This window comes from Corythoichthys intestinalis, chromosome 13 (genome assembly GCF_030265065.1).
Source record: "Corythoichthys intestinalis isolate RoL2023-P3 chromosome 13, ASM3026506v1, whole genome shotgun sequence".
Classification (NCBI taxonomy): domain Eukaryota; kingdom Metazoa; phylum Chordata; class Actinopteri; order Syngnathiformes; family Syngnathidae; genus Corythoichthys; species Corythoichthys intestinalis.
Window position 1 is genome coordinate 46,935,909 of NC_080407.1, and position 18,418 is coordinate 46,954,326.

General features: G+C 44.0%; 1 protein-coding gene across 4 annotated transcripts; it reads left to right on the top strand.

Moving 5' to 3' along the window:
- The first annotated feature begins 62 nt into the window (after positions 1-62).
- On the top strand, positions 63-18,332 carry rbm14b (RNA binding motif protein 14b). 4 transcript variants are annotated; one of them, XM_057854942.1, is made up of 7 exons: positions 96-228; positions 433-486; positions 830-965; positions 1,042-1,092; positions 1,165-1,517; positions 3,422-4,430; positions 6,430-18,332. In XM_057854942.1, the coding sequence occupies exons 5-7, from the start codon at positions 1,169-1,171 to the stop codon at positions 6,719-6,721; spliced, it is 1,650 nt and encodes a 549-aa protein (XP_057710925.1). In that variant the 5' UTR covers positions 96-228; positions 433-486; positions 830-965; positions 1,042-1,092; positions 1,165-1,168; the 3' UTR covers positions 6,722-18,332. The 4 variants fall into 4 exon arrangements, with proteins under 4 accessions (XP_057710923.1, XP_057710924.1, XP_057710926.1 ...); XM_057854941.1 differs by having other exon boundaries at positions 64-486; XM_057854943.1 differs by having other exon boundaries at positions 64-486; positions 830-950.
- The last annotated feature ends 86 nt before the right edge of the window (positions 18,333-18,418 follow it).

Below are 18,418 nucleotides of genomic sequence, written 5' to 3' on the forward strand. Positions count from 1 at the left end.
ATGTTTAGTGCTAAAATGTAACAGGCCCCATACAAATTAGAGGTGGAGCCCCAGTGGCCCCACCCCTAAAACCGCCGCTGTCTATCCCCGTCAATGGCCGTTAATGTGTGATTTCTGAAAAGTTATCAAAGCTGTTTAAACCGTAGGAAGTTTGCTCATCTGTTTCCATTGTTTCACAGCGTTGTAAGCGGTAAAATGGCAAAATTACACGAAGTCAGAGAAAAACAGGTTCGTCCATCGCCGTTCAGGGAGTGAATTGAACACTTAAAGGTCAAGGCTCGACTGTATTTTGTTTTCAATTTTGGTTCCACTCCCATCCATAATTAATATTTAAATAATATTTAAAAAAATACTTGTTATCGAATGAGTGGATTTATGACCCCTCCACCTCCTCTTCGTCATGTCCGCCCAACCCCCTTCAATGCCGGGCAGTCAAGCGGAAGCAGCCGCGACCATTTTGAAAAACAGGACCAGCGCAGCGCCAAGGTAAGATGGTCGATGCTAATCTTTATTTTTTTCGTTTTTTCTGGTTATTCTCTTCTCCGGAGGGGTCAAAACCGAAACCGTAACTCGACCGTATACCGACGTTGTGTTTCGTTGTTTGCCGTTGCGCGCTCCCTTTAGCCGTATGCTAACCCGTTAGCAGCCTCATTGTGTGACTTTGTTGGCGCTATCTGTTGGATTATTCGACGGCGTGGTTGTTGTTTTTTTCCCCTCCACCCTTTCGTCCTTATTTCGTTGCGTGTTGCTGTTACATGTACGCGCTTTGCTTATGAACCGAGCGCCAATTAGCTCTTTGTTGCCCTTTGTTCCCCCGTTTTGTTAACAGTTAAAAGTCTGCGTCGAATGTGATGACTCAGCGTCCGGTGACGTCATCAACAAGCAGCTCTAGTCGGCCTCCGAAGAAGCTGATGGGGAGACGCTCGGTCCTCCGGCAAACCGTCTCCTCGGTATTTTGTAATTCTGTGAGCGATCGGAGCGCTAGCCGAGTCTGTGTTGTATTTCTATCCACTAATCTGGTCTATGTGCTGGAATTCCTAGCAAAAGAAGCCGAAGCAGGGCCAGTTGTCTCAACCGCAGGATAGAAACGAGGTGTCCTGTTCCGTTCGGCTTTGATTGACAAGTAAATGAGGCTAAGCTAACGTGTTATTCTTCCCCTCACAGCACCATGGACAAGGGCCTCACGGTGAAACTGTTTGTGGGCAACCTGTCGTTGGACGCCACCCAGGAGGAGTTATCGTCCATCTTTGAGCCTTTCGGTCATGTGGTCAGCTGCAGCGTGCTGCGACAGTTCGCCTTCGTGCACATACAGGGCGAGGGGGCCGCCGAGCGCGCCATCCGCGAGCTCAATGGGCGCGAGTTCCACGGACGCAACCTGGTGGTGGAGGAGTCCCGGGGGCGGCCTCTGCACTCCACCAAAGTATTTGTCGGGAACCTGAGCGGCATGTGCACCACCGAGGACCTTCAGCAGCTATTTCAGACCTTTGGGAAAGTTCTGGAATGCGACAAAGTCAAAGGTGAGTCCGGAGGACAATGGGGAGTTAACGGTACTGGGCTCTGTATTCGAAAATTGAGTCCATTCCTGGCAGGGACGATGCACGCAGCTACAGTGGGGCCAATGAGTATTTAGTCAACCACCAATTGTGCAAGTTCTCCTACTTGAAAAGATTAGAGATGCCTGTAATTGTCAACATAGGTAAACCTCAACCATGAGAGACAGAATGTGGGGGAAAAAATCACATTGTTTTATTTTTAAAGAATTTATTTCCAAATTAGAGTGGAAAATACATATTTGGTCACCTACAAACAAGCAAGATTTCTGACTGTCAAACGAGGCTCCACTCGTTACCTGTATTAATGGCACCTGTTTTAACTCATTATCGGTATAAAAGACACCTGTCCACAACCTCAGTCAGTCACACTCCAAACTCCACTGTGGCCAAGACCAAAGAGCTGTCGAAGGACACCAGAGACAAAATTGTAGGCCTGCACCAGGCTGGGTAGACTGAATCTGCCATAGGTAAAACGTCTGGTGTATAGAAATCAACTGTGGGAGTAATTATTAGAAAATGGAACACTTACAAGACCACTAATAATCTCCCTCAATCTGGGGCTCCATGCAAGATCTCACCCCGTGGCGTCAAAATGATCACAAGAACGGTGAGCTAAAATCCCAGAACCACACAGGGGGGACTTAGTGAATGACCTACAGAGAGCTGGGACCACAGTAACAAAGGCTACTATCAGTAACACAATCCGCCGCCATGGACTCAATTCCTGCACTGCCAGACGTGTCCCCCTGCTGAAGAAAGTACGCGTCCAAGCCCGTCTGCGGTTCGCAAGAGAGCATTTGAATGATCCAGAAGAGGACTGGGAGAATGTGTTATGATCAGATGAAACCAAAATAGAATTTTTGGGTAGAAACACAGGTTCTCGTGTTTGGAGGAGACGGAATACTGAATTGCATCCGAAGAACACCATACCCGCTGTGAAGCATGGGGGCTGTGTTTCTGCAAAGGGGCCAGGACCAATGATCTAGTGATCTGTGTAAAGGAAAGAATGAATGGGGCCACGTATCGAGAGATTTTGAGTGAAAATCTCCTTCCATCAGCAAGGGCATTGAAGATGAGACGTGGCTTGGTCTTTCAGCATGACAATGATAGCAAACACACAGCCAGGGCAACAAAGGAGTGGCTTCGTAAGAAGCATTTCATGGTCCTGGAGTGGTATAGCCAGTCTCCAGATCTCCACCCCATAGAAAATCTGTGGAGGGAGTTGAAAGTCAGTGTTGCCCAACGACAGCCCCAAAACATCACTGCTCTGGAGGAGATCTGCTTGGAGGAATGGGCCAAAATACCAGCAACAGTGTTTGAAAAGCTTGTGAAGAGTTACAGAAAACGTTTGGCCTCTGAAGGGAAAAGCTACCGTCATCGCACACGCCATATGATTGTTTGCATTAGTCTAACACATTAATCTAACTATTGTTTAAGCAGACTCCACTACACGCCCTTTGACACAGTAAAGTGAATCTCCTTTTCCGGGCTAATGAGGGGGAGATGAGAAAAATGGTAGTTTCTCGTAGGCACCGTCTAACTGTTTGCATTACTCTAACACACGTAATATAATTAATCAGGAAATATTATCATTTTCATATTTACGGTAGGACTGAACTACTAATATAAAATAAATAGCACACCATAGTTTAATGAGAAGAAATAGAAGAGATACACAATGCCGTCTTATCACAGAACCCCAACGCGTGCGTCACGAGGTTTACCCATGTTGACAATTACAGGCCTCGATAATATTTTCAAGTGGGAGAACTTGCACAATTAGTGGTTGACTAAATACTTATTTGTCCCACTGTAAGTGTTAGCCACCATGCTGCGTTCAATGACAACTAGGCATTCTTCTTCCCCAGGTTACGCCTTCGTGCACATGGAGAACAAGGAAGACGCACTCCAGGCCATCGAGGCGCTTCATGGCACCTCCTTCAAGGGGCGGCCGCTTTCTGTAGAGCTCTCCAAAGTTCAACCCAGCAAGCAGGCACCCACCGGGAAGATACCGTGCGTCAACTGCGGAAAGCAAGGCCACTACGCCGGCGAGTGTCCTGTGGGGAAACCCACTTTGGAGCAGTATCAGAGCCAAGCTGCTGTCTTGGCGGCCGCGGCAGCCGCTGCCGCCGGCCTGCCCCTGCAAGTCCAGCAGAGTGTGCACAACTCCGTGTACAACACTTCAACGTTTGACCCCACGTACGCCGCCCTCACTGGCATCACCACGGGCACGCGCACCGACGGCAACCCCGTCAACCCGGCAGTCTACGGCGCCCTCGCTAGCCAAGTGTACGGCGCCAACGTGGCCAATCAGCTCTATGGATCTGTGGCCAACCAGGCGGCGCTAACATCAGGAACCGCTCAAGTTTACAGCTCGGTCACCACCAACCTGTACGGGCAGGTGGCGGCCAATCCCGCCGCGGCGTCTGCTTACACCACACCCGTTTATACACCCGCCATGGCCAACCCCATCTACCTGACCGCCACCCCCGGTTTAGATATGCAGTCGGCCGCTGCCGCCGCAGCGGTCAACTCCTCCTACGCGGTGGCCCCGGCAATCTCCCCCGCTTACGCTCACATTACCGCCATGGGTGCCGCCGACCCCGCCACCGCCATCTTTGAAGCTGCCAGACAGGCTCACTATTTTGCTCAAGGTCAGCAGGTGGTGGCCGAGCAGCAGCAGACGGCGGCCGCGACTGCCAAGTCTGGCGAACGGGACCGCAGCCCGCTCCGAAGGACTGCCCCACTCCTGCCGGACCCCATCATGAAGCCCTTTATTTACCAGCGGGCCAAACCGCGGCGCTCCCTGCTCCCAACGCCTGCCGGCCGCGCCGCAGAGGAGGCGGCGTCGGAGGCGGCTGAGGACCACGTGGCAAGGTAGGACGACCTCCGCCTGCCGACCACGGGGTCTTGATAGCATTGCGTTTTGATAACCAGTCTGTATCATTTGCTCTTCCCAATTGGCTGTTGAAAATACCTAAAACAAAAAGATGACTGATTATTTTGTTATTTGATTTTGTTTTGTAAAGTTGACACACAAAAAAAACGAGGAGGGGAAAGAATTCTAGTCTCAGACCAAAAACACCAATGGTGTTTGGTATGTTATACAGAATAAAGGACTGCATTTGTTCCAAAGCAAGATGAAGGGGGTTGGGAATAAGTGGCAAAGAAAATTAATTAGCAGTCGTGTCAAATTATATTCACAACTATATGCTGCATGTACGCGGTAACTCATATTAGCGATAGTTATAACTGTATGTATCCTCTTTCAAATTTAAAGAAACGGTCAACTTTGTTTATTGGCCCAAAACGAGAAATGCTAACTCTTAGCTTGGGTCAGAATTTGCTCTCGAAGAACTGTGGTTTTATAGTCATCGTCCGTAAAGACATGGTTCTGCCCTGAAGTTTTCACATTCAAGTTTTTTGGTCTTGGTGTTTTCTCCTAAACATTCGTTCTTGAAACCATAAGGAGCTGTGGTTCCGTTCCAATGCTAGCTTGGAATTTTTGTGCTACGCTAGCTACACACTTCAATAGTAACGACACATCTCAGGAAATGTAAAATATATACATACACAAGACAGAACAGACGTACAGTGATAGATTAAAACCTGGTTTGGTGTCGTTTGAAAATTTTGGGTAAAATTTATATAACTGGCGCCCAAAAAACTGACATTTTCACAAAAAGGGACATTCTGTAGTTGGGCAAACCCTTTACAAAGATCCGAATCTCAGCGTTAGCTTCTTCTGAACTCCCATTTAAACACCTTAAAACCGCAGACTAAGGCTGAATGTGTGTTGTATTTTTGTTCATGTTTCAAGGATGAAAATGTAAGTTGGAATTGGAAGAACATGTCATGTATATATGCTTTTTCATTCTCTGTGGGGCAGACGTGGTCTGGCTGGTCAAAAGCATATTGGAAAAAGGGGGATTTGTATTTTCTGTGCTTTTTATTCAAATAAATACTCTTTGAGTGACCCCATGATGGCGGTTCTACCAGTTGTTTTTCATTTTATTTTCTTTTTACTATACATTCTAGTCTTCAGTGTGATCAAGTACTCTAATAACAGCATTTGGTCATCTTAAACGTTGGGACCTGGATCGGACTGAACCAATCCAAGCGGGAAATAAGTTGGATCCACCCAAAGATCACATCTGATTAACTGGTTTGGTGGTATTGTGATATTTTCAACACATGACACCACACATATGAAGGTTCTGTTGTGAAAACCACAGTCCAGAAATGTTCTAAGGGGTTCAGGTCGGGGGAATTTGCTGGCCAATCAAGCACAGTAACACCACGGTCATTTTGGTACCTTGACTTGAGAAAAGACAGTGGAGCAACAGCAGAAGATGAACCTCGCCCCAAGTCTTCAAGCAAACTTCCAAGAAATGTGGGTACTGTGCTTCTCTTATCCCTTGGAGACCTTTGAGTCCTGTTGTTTTACTCGTTAGCACAGGTAAGACGCTTGTGACGTGGTCTCATGTTGAGGTTGTTCCTCCGAATTCTTGAGTGGATTTCGCTTGACAATCCTCTCAAGGCCGCGGTTATCCGTTTTGCAACTTTTCCTGCCTCACGTTTCCCTTCCAGTCATTCGATACGCTCGGAAAGTGAAGCTTCTTCAGCAAAGATCCTTCTGGAAAACTTTCCCAAGATTGTGTAGCCTTTAGACCCTGAGCAAGAGACTGTTGAAACCTTTCCAGTAGAGTTCACTCGCTGATTAGGGCAATTGGACAAGCCAAGGCCTCTTAACGACTCATGGCCAATTGCTCTTGAGTTCCTTTCAAACACAAATAACAAAATCAGTCACTTTATTTTTCGCGCAGGTGGTTTCCGGATCGGATTCTAACGCTGTCCTGTTCCTAACCCTCTGCAGATACTATGCTGACTACTACCAGCAGCTGCAGCAGTACCCTCACTTCCAGTACGCCTACCCCTCCCCCGGGGCCATGTCCGCCATCCCCGGCATGCAGGCGGTGCCCGCCATGTCCGCCCAGCCCGTTGCCGCGCTGGACTCCCTCAGGCCAGTGGTACCCGCCGCGGCCGTGGCAGCAGCCATCGCTGCGCCCAGGGTGTATGAGCCGCCGTTGCCGCCGACCACACGCAAGGAGTCCATCCTCCGCCGCCCCGAACTTTCCCTTCACACGCCTGAGCCCCCCTTTCGATAGTCCGCCCCTTTCACCCCCACCCCTCCTTCGCTCGATTGCGCCTCAAACGGGCTGTTTTGTGTGCGTTTGTCCGGGGAGGGGGCTCCTATTAACCTGCTTGACCAGTCATTCTGTTCGTCATGCAGTGCAGCCCCTTACCTGTCGGCCATTTTTGACCTCTTCATCGTGCCAGTCGTGAGGGCGTACACTACACTCAAAACCGTTGGGGACATTGGCCGAACCAGGTGGTCCTGAAATGTACTCAGATTTAATGTGACATCTAAACCTTTGTATGGAGTTACCAACTGAGTCGATCTTTCGGTAGTTGTTTTCTCCAACAAGGACCTGAATGGCAAAATTCACTACGATGAACCTAGCAAAAAGTAAGGAATCCCCAGTTTCGGACGAGGACTCACATTTTATCATGTTGAACAAACTCAAGATAAAAAGGATAATTAATTAGTTCAAAAGTGCAACTGTTTAGCATTCAGAAACACTAAAATGAATAAAAAAAACATTGTGTTGGTCAGTAAATATTACTTTTATAGAGCAAGTGCAGAGAAATATATATGGACTCACTCCATTCTGAGGAAAAAAAATATGCAATCATGAGAAACATAACAAAACACATCGAGTATTTAGTAGCACCACCTCTGGATTTTATGACAGCTTTCAGTCTCTAAGGCAGGGGTGAGCAAACTATTCCACAAAGGGCCGCAGTGGGTGCGGGTTTTTGTTCATACCCATCATGAGGACAGCCTTTCACCAATCCGGTTTCCAACAAGTGCAATCAGTAGATTTCAGTCAGGTGCTTCTTGTTTCCACTTAATACCTCATTGGCTAAACTGTCTGTGCTGAATAAGTTTGAACAAAGACCAGGACCCACTGTTGCCCTCGAGGACCGGTTTGCCCACCCCTGCTCTAAGGCATGGACTTGATGAGTATTCTTCATCAATTTGGTGCCAACTCTCTTTGATTGCAGTTGCCAGATCATCCTTGCAGGTTGGAGCCTTGCTGTGGACCTTTTTTTTGTTTCAATTTCCACCACGTGTTTTCAATAGGGTTGAGGTCTGGGCTATTTGCAGGCCATGACATTGACTGGATGAGTCTTTCTCCATGGAATGCTTTAACAGTTTTAGCTCTGTGGCATGATGCACTGTCATCTTGGAAAATGACATATTTTCAATTGAAGGGATAAGAAAGCTGTCTAAAATTTATTGAAGATTTAACCACAGCCATCCCCCAGTTCTTTTGCCTGACATGCAGCACCATATCATTAAGGACTGAGGGGAATTTTGTTTTCTTCAGGTAGTAATCTTTGTAAATCTCACTGTAACAGCACCAAATCAAAGTTCCAGCATCATCACCTTGTCCAATGCATATTCTTGACTCCTGACAAGGTGATGATGCTGGAACTTTTGTTTGGTGCTGTTCCAGTGAGAGTTACAAAGTGATAAGCATACTCAAGTTCATGCCTCAGAGACTGCAAGCTGTCCCAAAAGCCAGAGGTGGTGCTACTAAATACTAGAGATGTGTTTTGATGGTTATTTCTTTGTTTTTCACGATTCCATATTTTTTCTGAATGCTAAAGAGTTGCACTTTTGAACTAATTCATTATTTTTTCAAGGTTTTGAGACTGACTGGCGATTCCATACTTTTTGCGAGGGGTTGTACTTCTATGCCTTTCTGTGAGCAGTTCCCGCATTGAAGTGGGCATCCTGGGACATTTTCTCATATCTAGCACCAGGTTTAGCTCCTTGTTGGAAAACAGCAAGTTGGTTACCGCTAGCATCGGGCGGAACCTTAAAGGGAACCACGGACAGAAAGACTTGTAGTTCTTAAAAGATAAATGTATGAGTTATCGTTTTTGGAAAATTAGTGTAACTTATAGGTCGCCATTGTTGTTGACAACGCAATGCGTTCTGGGCGCTGCCGTACTTCCACAGTGTCACTCATTAACTACATAAACATGTCAGTTCTTCCCTTCCAATTTGAACCCGATCGGCAAAGTGATGAGCAGGAATGCACTGTCGATATTTCAAAAAACGAACAGCCAAAGTCAGGTCTCCAGCGGGATTCGAACCCACTTTCCTGTGCGACAGACGTGCGCGTAGACCAGAAGACTACTGTCCGCATGACGTTTGTCATAATTTTCCTTATAGAGGAATCACAACCAGGGCTGCAGCTATTGATTATTTTAGTAGTCGATTTATCGATAAACTAGTTAGTTCGAATAATCAGGTAAAAGGATAAGGAAAATAGAAGATTAAAATACCTGAGCTGAGCCTCAAACGGTTTCAAAAAAAACAATTAGGATCCAAGTACAACAACAAAAAAATTGGCTAATTTACACAGCAAAAGTCAGCTAGCTTAAATGCTATTTTTATTTTATTTTTTTAAATATAATGCTCTTAAATGGTTCAAACATATTCCCACAAAAAGGGCTAAACATACCAATAAATGTGCAAATGCATTAAAATATTTCAGACAAAAAATTAGCTTATGTTGGTCTTAACAGGTATCAGCTAGATTCAGCCATGTGAAATGAGTTATGTCACATTCACTGTCACCACTAGAGGGAAGTGTATCCACCCAAATCAATAAAACTAAATGCAAAACACTTTCAAAACAATCCATCACCACGCCACTTCAATTAAATTTTGCTGCTTCGAGTATTTGATTCAATTTTTTTTTTTTTTTTTCTAATCAAACTACTCGAGTTAATCGATTAATTGTTGCTCACTTCAAACAGCAAACAGACAACAATAACATAAGGCAGGGGTCAGCAACCTGCGGCTCTGGAGCCACATGCGGCTCTTTAGTGCTGCCCAAGTGGCTCCCTGCGCTTTTTCAAAAATATTTGAAAATGGAAAAATATGAGGGATGGAAATATATTTTTTGTTTTAAACATTCTTCAAATTAATATTGTAATTAAGTTAAACTTGAGGCGGCATCGTACAGCAGAGTAGTCACGTGGTGCGTCATTCTCTATAGGATGCACTGCAGGCAAAATATTTAATCATGGAGGCTCATTATGTATTTGTATATAGCTGCAGCCGTCGATTATTTAAGTAATCGATTAAACTATCCGTTCGAGGAATCTGATTGGGAACATTTAATGCATTGCAGAATCAATTTTTGGAGAGTTAAAACAAAGGCTAACTGAAATTTGCTGTTTCGAAAGAGCATTAAATGCGAATACAAAATAAAATTCCCGAGTGTATTTTCAAACTTTGCAGAATTGGACTTTCATTCCACAAGAGCAATGAATGCAAATTGAAATACCTTAGCCGCAAACGGTCTAAAAAAAATTAATGAGGATCAAAGTACAACAAAAGAACAATTGGCTTGCTAGCCAAAGTCAGCTAGCTTAAATGCTAAAAAAATTACAATGCTCTTAAATTGTTCAAACACATATTTCCATGAAAAACTCCTAAATATACTTATAAACTAACTCATATTAGCTCAAACAAAAACTTTACAACCTTATGTTGGTCTTAACAGGGAGCGGCTGGATCCAGCCATGTTAAATGAGTTTTGTCAAATTGACTGTTGCCACTAGAGGGCAGTGTATCCACCCAAATCAATAAAACTAAATGCAAACACTTTAAAAACAAACCTTTACAACGCCACTCTAATTAAACGAATCCTCGAGGCATCAAAACTTTCAAAAATCGAAGCTTTTTTCGACTCAAATTACTCAAGTTAATTGATTAATCGTTGCATCACTATACTTGTAGCCAGCTTAGTCATTTTGATAGTAGGCTAATATAGCTAATATAGATACATATAGGGCGTCGGCTATCGATTATTTTAGTAGTCGATTAATCGATTAACTAGTTTGTTCGAATAATCGAGTAATCGGTAAAGGAACATGAAAAATTGAAATACCTTAGCTGAGCCTCAGATAGTATAAAAAATAAATAAGGATCTATGTACAACAAAAGAACAATTGGCTAACTTAAATAGCAAAAGTCCGCTAGCTTAAATGCTATTAAAACACAATTTTTAAAATTTTTTTTTTACAATGCTCTTAACAAATGGTTCAGACACATATTTCCACAAAAAACTGCTAAATATACCAATAAACTAAATTACAAATGCATTAAAAAAAAACATTAGCTTAGACAAAAACTTAGCTTATGTTGGTCTTAACATGGAGCATCTGGATTCAGCCATGTGAAATGAGGCAGACTAGAAGGCAGTGTATCCACCCAAATCAATAAAACTAAATGCAAACACTTTCGAAGTAAACCATTACAACGCCACTTTAAACGAATACTCGAAGCAGCAAAATTGATTCGAATCTTTTTTTCTAATCGAATACTCGAGTTAATGGATTAATCGTTGCAGCACTTTATACAGACAGCATGTGTTGCCTCCCATTATAAGGCTTATATAGGGCTTTGAATTTTTTTTTTTTTTTTTTTGTGTGGCTCCAGACATTTTTTTTTGTCCAATATGGCTCCTTCAATATTTTGGGTCGCCGACCCCTAACATAGGGATTGCGTAAAAGGGTTTATTGAACACAAAAAAAACTCGAAGAGACACAAAAGGATCCGTGATGGTAGGTCGGGATCAATAAAACATTTTTTAAAAACAGAGGAAAAAATGCTGTGAGAGGCAGACAAATGAAAAAAACCAAGGCAATGCTGCAGCGAAGGGATATACAAATTCAAATGGCAGCAAGTCAATATCTTGGCAAGCCGCCTAGGATCGGTTCAAAGACATTGCTGATGAGCTGGAATTGGATGCAGGTACTATGTTGGGAACTCATCCCACAGCCCTGGAATAAAAAAAATCACCCCCAGCGTGCATTGCTCGCATAAAACGTGCTAAATATTATAGATTTTTTTAAATCAATGCCAATAATGTTTCATATAACATATTTTATTAAAATGAGAACAATTGTGGCTTATTAGAGCCTACAAGTCTTTAAGTCCGAGGTTCCTTTTAAACAGTCACAACCTCTAAGAGAGCCATTCATTTTCATGACTTTAAATTTATCAATTGTGGAGTGACCAAAAGTAAAAATTCGTGAAAGAAACTGATATGGGAGGTGTTGGCATTCAAAAGTTCAGAGTAGGTCAAATTTAGAGTGCATTTTAGTGACCTCATTTTCTGAGTAGTGTACTTTGACCTTCTTTTTTTCGTTGTGCCAGTCGTAAGTCGTTCCTGAGGGCGACACCTGTGACAAGACGTTTTGTTCTGTGCCACTCTATAAAAATGTTCGTATTGCCTTACGTCGTGTAGTGACGGGGTCAGAGAAGCACAAGTTGCTTGGTGGCTGCATTATGATGGACAGAACCGAGCGCATACTGGGAGGGTGCGTACGTAAAGCACACGAGCTGTACTCAAAAAAATTTTGGGCCCCCGCCCAACTCCCTGCTGCCGTCACAGCAAAGCAGGAAGCCACTGCCTGACCTCTCCCGTGTTTTTATACAGTTGCCTACCTCTTGTCCTTCATTTCACCCCCTCCCAAAATATTTAGAGGCCTTTTTGTTTTTTGTTTCTGCGCTGCATGTTGACTCGTGAATGAGAAGTTGGACTCTGTGCCTTTTGACGTTTGTCATTGGGGGTGGGGGTTAAGTTCATTTTAAAGTGCCTATGACAGCAAATTTCATATTTAACGTGGTTATTTTATACTCCTGAATTAAATTGACCGCTTGGATGTGTGTGGAAGCGATCGATTTATATATAAAAAATTTTAAATCCCGCTCCATGAAAATGAGTGACTTCCTGGATTGAGGAAGAATGCGAATGTGACGTCACCCTGGTCAGCATCTCACAGATGGACTCAGCTGATTTTTGTGGATTAATTCATTTATTTTTCGCATCACGCCAGCCCAATGTGCTGCAGGTTTTTGTTGCTGCACCAGGGAGACGCGTGTGAGCTTTTTTGGGTTTCAAAAAGTTCCCGTTGACCGCGGAAATTGGCCAAAACAAGTCTGACAACTGTGGGACCATTGCGAGGAAGTGGGTAAACTAGGTGATTTGTTTTATGTCAAATACTGGGATCATGGCACACGTTTTAATAAGGAGGTGGCTTGCATTTTGTGGCTGACAATGCCCCTTGTCCACCAAAAGGCCACTTGACCGGCGGCTTGTCGCACACCGCCCTCAGTCCTCTTTTCGTGCCCGCCGAGCGCTATACTCGGCTTATGCTCGAGCAGCCCCCTGCTCTCTTCTGCGGTTCTCCATATCGTCCAGACTTCCAGCCCCCTCTGGCCACTTCATGTGCCCAGCAGTAGAGCACTATCATCGGGTTGGGCTCGGGCAGCCACGCGCTCCTCTGACGTCGGCCGGTTTGTCTGGCGGTCATTCTCCAACTCCCCAGGCAACGAGCACTCCTGGCCGCAGCAGGGGAACGACGAGCCGAAACTTGCTCGCGGCCCGAGGTTGGCCGATCGGTGAAGGCTGTCACCCTCGCCGCTGTGTGTGACATGAGTTGGGATAGTTTTGTGCTATTTTTCATTTTCAAAAGGCGAAAAAGATTGGAACACCCGCTCGGCGGTCAATCTCCAGCGCTGTAACTTGCTCGCCGCCATGGGGTTGGCTGATCGGTGAAAACAATCAACCCCGCCGCCATGTGGCATGATCCAGGGTAGTTTTGTGTGATTTTTCGTTTTTGCAAGGCGAGAACAAGACTTGGAAACGCCACTAGGTTCACATTAGCATGTCGGCTAGCTGTCGCGCGTCCTGTTTTGTTTGTTCCTCAGTCTCCGAATCCGGGGCAGGGAAATGACAAAAGCCGGACTAACTCCGGTGGCATAAAATACCGTTTGGGAGGTGCAAGAAGTCGACAGTTCTGACCATTATGCAGTAATTTTGCCCTGTCGTACCAAATAAATGCATTTTTAATATTTCATATTCCATTTAGCACAAGATTTGTCATTTATTTAGCAATGGGGGAAAAATACTAATAAATAATATCCTGTAAAAATATTGAAGAGATCAAAACAATGACGTTTTGCTGCTCTCTATTGCATTTTTCTTGTTCTGAATCTTCCCCCTCAATGGGCTGAATTCTAAATCAGATGAAATCGTGACCCTGCCGACGTCATCCTCCAGCTGGGGGCGCTAGAGCGCTATAATGACAGGCGGGGCTAAACGGCTGATTAAAAGACTAATTTCTCGTCATTGCACTTTGCCAAATTGTTGGATATAGTCGAATCGTCTCAAAATATGATTCTAATTCACATAATTATGCTATTTAACGTTTTTTTATGCTGTCATAGGCACTTTAAATACCGTGGTGAGCAAGTAAGAGCACAATTGTCAAGTAGATGCGGTCAGGATGGGGGAACACGGTATCTTGCTATACCCCCAGATGCCATTTTTTTTTTTTCAGTTCTCTTACAAAGAAAACCTTGCCAATTTTGTGTATTTTTCTTCAAACAACCATGCCAGCTGCAAATAGACACGTCGCCCCTTGCCCCACACCTGACTGCCTTGCTGCTCCTCCCCATCCCGTCCCCCTTCCTGTGGTGGTCACATTGTAATCTTGTGGTTGCATCCTTTATTGGACTTTGTGTCAACTTTTTGTGTCTTGTTGTTTTCTGGAGGGCATGCTCTGACGCGTGTATCCAAACTTGAATAAACGCTCTCTGGATGTTTAGTGCTGACTAAAGGACCACAAAGCTTGGGCCATGTCTGCTTCTTCTTCTTCATGCAGGGTGGGGGGGCTGGCTTGGGTGGGTGTGTCGCCACGTTCGCCCTGCGTGTTTTGTGTGTTGACTGTGCATGACGCCACCGGACCGTCACGACGCCCCACTAACTATCTCAACTGATTAGGTCACCTGGACGGCGGCGTGGGCGTGGATGACTTTTTAGCGTGACGTCAGTCGCCACCGAGGTAAATGAATAGAGCTTTACCCTACTCCCGCCTTCCCTTCAACTCCGCCACCCCCACCGGGCCTGAACCCACCTGAAGTCTTAAGCTCACATCTGCAAGCGCTCTGGTGTGAGATTGAGTGAGTGAGAGAGTGATGTAATCGTAAGGACACAGACCCGCTCCCCGCCTTGCCCAAAAGTCGATCCCCTTCCGCCGCATTCGCCGCCCTCACACCTTCCCGTGACCCTACCCCTTCAAGCCGCCGTTCACAAAGCCGTGCTTTTTTTCTCGCCGCTACCGCCGCCGCCATCGGATGGGAGCTCTGGCTCAGGTCTCCTGGATCATCATCTTACCTGGGACGCCAGGGAATGCGGACGAAAGCTTGGTGTACAGTGAAACCCTGTTTGGTGTGGAGGAATTCAGTAGAAACTCCATAATTAGAAGAACAAAATGACCAGTCTACACAGACATGGAATTCCTTAAAAAGCCACTTATCTTCATAAAAACCTGGCATCCCCATTCATGGACATCATATTTAGGGCATGTAGGCCACAACAGTGATGTCCACGTATGGGGACGCCGGGTCTTTACGAGATTAAAGCTATTTTAAACAGTACAATTAGACTGTTACTATTTGTGCACCACATGTTTTTTATGTGTGGTGATTTATCACACGCTGGTTTGCTTGCTTTAAGGACATCTAGTGAGAAAAACTATAGTTTTACAATATAATTCAAGCGGGGGTTCACTGTACTCTGAGAATTACTCTACCGCCTTGCTGTGTTTGTGGTTTGGGGGCGGAGTTTGAGGCGGTATCACCTGCCGAAGGTCATTTTAAGTTCTTCTAGGATGCTTATGGACTTTGATGAAGACGGAAGCCGGCCACCTGGACCAGGTGAGTGACTTTGGAGGTCACGTGTTCTCTTGGGCGCTTTGTATGTATATCTGCATGAACGATTATACCAACTCTTCAAAATTCAATGTACAAATGTGCATCACTCATGGGTTTAAGTAGTGTTTTTTTTTTAATTTCCTTTTCTTGACCAGCATCTGTAACCATGGTGATGGGACTTTATATTTGAATGTCACAGTGGGGGAAGGAAAATGTACTAAGATGTATTTGAACATAAATAAAACGTTCTTGTTTAAAAAGGAAAACAACCTGCCTGTGTCCTGTCTTTCATAGTTGGGTCGATAGCTCCTCTGTAGAAATATTTTTGGGGTCCATTTTGGTCAAAATACCAAGCAAACAAACAAAAAAATGTATATGGCGGAAAACACTCAGGTGACTTGAAGTTCCGCTTTGAGACCCCCAATTTGGCCAAATTTCAGAATTGTCCGATATGCATGTGTGATACATCATTGGAAAGCTTAAAATCTCAATTTTCTGGGGGGAACAAAATTTGAACAGGAGGGCATTTAAAAAAAAAAAAAAACAGCAAAACCCTATCTGGAGGTGAGAGCATGCGAGAGCAGAATTACAGACGCCATGACTTTAACGAGATATTATCGCATACTTACCTTGTTTCGATCCAAAAACTCTGTGTAGCATGTATCACTGAGTGTCAAGACAAAGCTGTGAATAGCCACAGCTGGATTTTTTGGGGATTTTATGGGTGAAACATGGTAATATAACAATGGTTGCGATGCAGAAATCGCAGACATCAAGCAGGGCCGGCCCAGCCTATACGCAGACTATGCAGCCGCTTAGGGCCCCTGACCACTAGGGGCCCCCAATCAGGCAATTGTTTAATTTGTATTCTATTTTGTTTACTACAGTCTGTTTTATTTGACTTTTGTCAGTTTTGATACTTGATTGCAAGCTTAAAAAATAAAAGTTCTTCTTTAATTTTGTTCTTTTCCTCTTTTAGAAAAAGGTTTGGCGCTATCTACTGTAAGTACTGACAATTATTTGGGGTGAGAAGTTTGAAGAATGCAGTGCAACAAATCTGATTAATATAAAAAATATGGACACATGGGTTGGATTGCATGTATGGGTTTCACAGTACACTGTGATGGAATAGTGGGCCAAAAATATGGGCCCCTTGGCATTATTTTGCTTAGGGCCCCCAAATGGCCTGGGCCGGCCCTGACATCAAGGAGTGGTCGAGATGTTCTTTTTCCATATATTTACCCTTTTAAATGTTCTTTTTCATATATTTACCCTTTTAAATGTTTTTTTCCCGTTTTTCTTTGGATCGATTATCTAACATATTGGAGAAAATGCAACAGTAACAACAACAAAAAAATACAAATAAGCAATAGCTTTGAGGTAAATATCCGTCACATTTTTGCAGACGCCATTTTTTTCATTGTGACGTAATTTGTTTAAAAGTTTAAAATATGCGAATGAATAATTTTTTTGTCGTTTTATTTTTTACACTAACTATTAGATATTAATTTTGAATAATATAATTTAGTTTTATGGCTGGGTTGAAACAAAAGCGGTTGAGTGACGTCTGTAAACGGGGGTTTCCAGGGTAAAACGGACAAATTAAAAATAGTTGGGCTTAATGCGCCATGAATCTGCTAACGCAGCATATAGACATTGTTCTATCAAACACAATGGTTGTTTTGGCTTAAAATACAGTAGTTTCTTTTAAAGAGGAGTGCAAAAGCAGGAACTGCTTTTTCAGTCTTGTCTTTGTTTTCCGCCATATGGCAATTTTACCCTGGAGACCCCCGTTTACAGACACCGCGCTACGGCTTTTTGTTTCAACCCAGCCACAAAAAGAAGGTAATTATATCTAATATTCAAAAACGTCTATCATTTTTAGCTTAGAATCATTGAGTTCTAATATTTAGTTTAAAAATAAAAAGTACTTTTAAATAAGCAAGTGAATAATTTTATAAACTTTTAAACAAATTACGTCACAATGAAAAAAAGTGTAAATAGGTCACTGACATCTACCTCATAACTATCGCTGAATTGTATTTATTTTTTTCTTTTGTTACTGTTGTATTTTCCACAATATTTTAGATGATGAATAATCGATCCAAACAAAGAAAATTGAAAGTAAAATGTTTAAAAGGGTAAATATTTGAAAAAATCCCGACCACTCCTTGATGTCTATGATTTCTGCATTGTGACCCTTGTTATATTTCCGTGTTTCACCCATAAAATCCCCCGAAAGTCCGGCTGCGGCCATTTACAGCTGTGTCTTGACACTCAGCTCTTGCAATCAGTTCTCCCGACCACTCCAAGGACAAAAAGCAGGGCGCTCTGTCCTAAAACAAGTAGCGTCTCGCCCAGCCAGGATAACAAAGTTGATAGCGGGCGCTTGGGACGTCGAGACCAGCGTCGATTTCTGTGGCAACCACGTCCCATCCACGCACGAACCTAACCGCCCAAAACTGGCCACAGGGGGATGATCCCGAAACACCACCCTTCGGCCCGGCCCGGCCCACTCCACTGCAGCCTTCAAAAACACTGGACTCAGATAAACAGATTCGCTGACAGATTGTCGACGAATAAATTGTCAACCTGTTTTCGGTGAGCCTTCTTCAAACTTTTGGAACATGGAGTCAGTGCAAAGGGTTAACACAAGAGGTGAACACGCGGAATGTCAGCCCTCCCGGTTGACTCGCGCGAAGGCGACATCGGCAGAGTCTCACTTTGTTCGGCTGTCGCCGTTTCCGTACGGCTTGGCCGGGGGGGGGCGAATTCCTTCATTACGTGATAATATCTCGTTAAAATCATGGTGTCTTTAATTATGCTTTCATGCTCTCCCCTCAAATTAGGTTTTAGGGCTTTATTTTATTTTTTAAATGCCCTCCTGTTCAAAATGTGTCTTCCCCCTGAAAATGGAAATGTTAAGCTTTCCAGTGATTTATCACACATTCATATAGGACGATTTTGAAATTTGGGCAAATTGGGGGTCTCA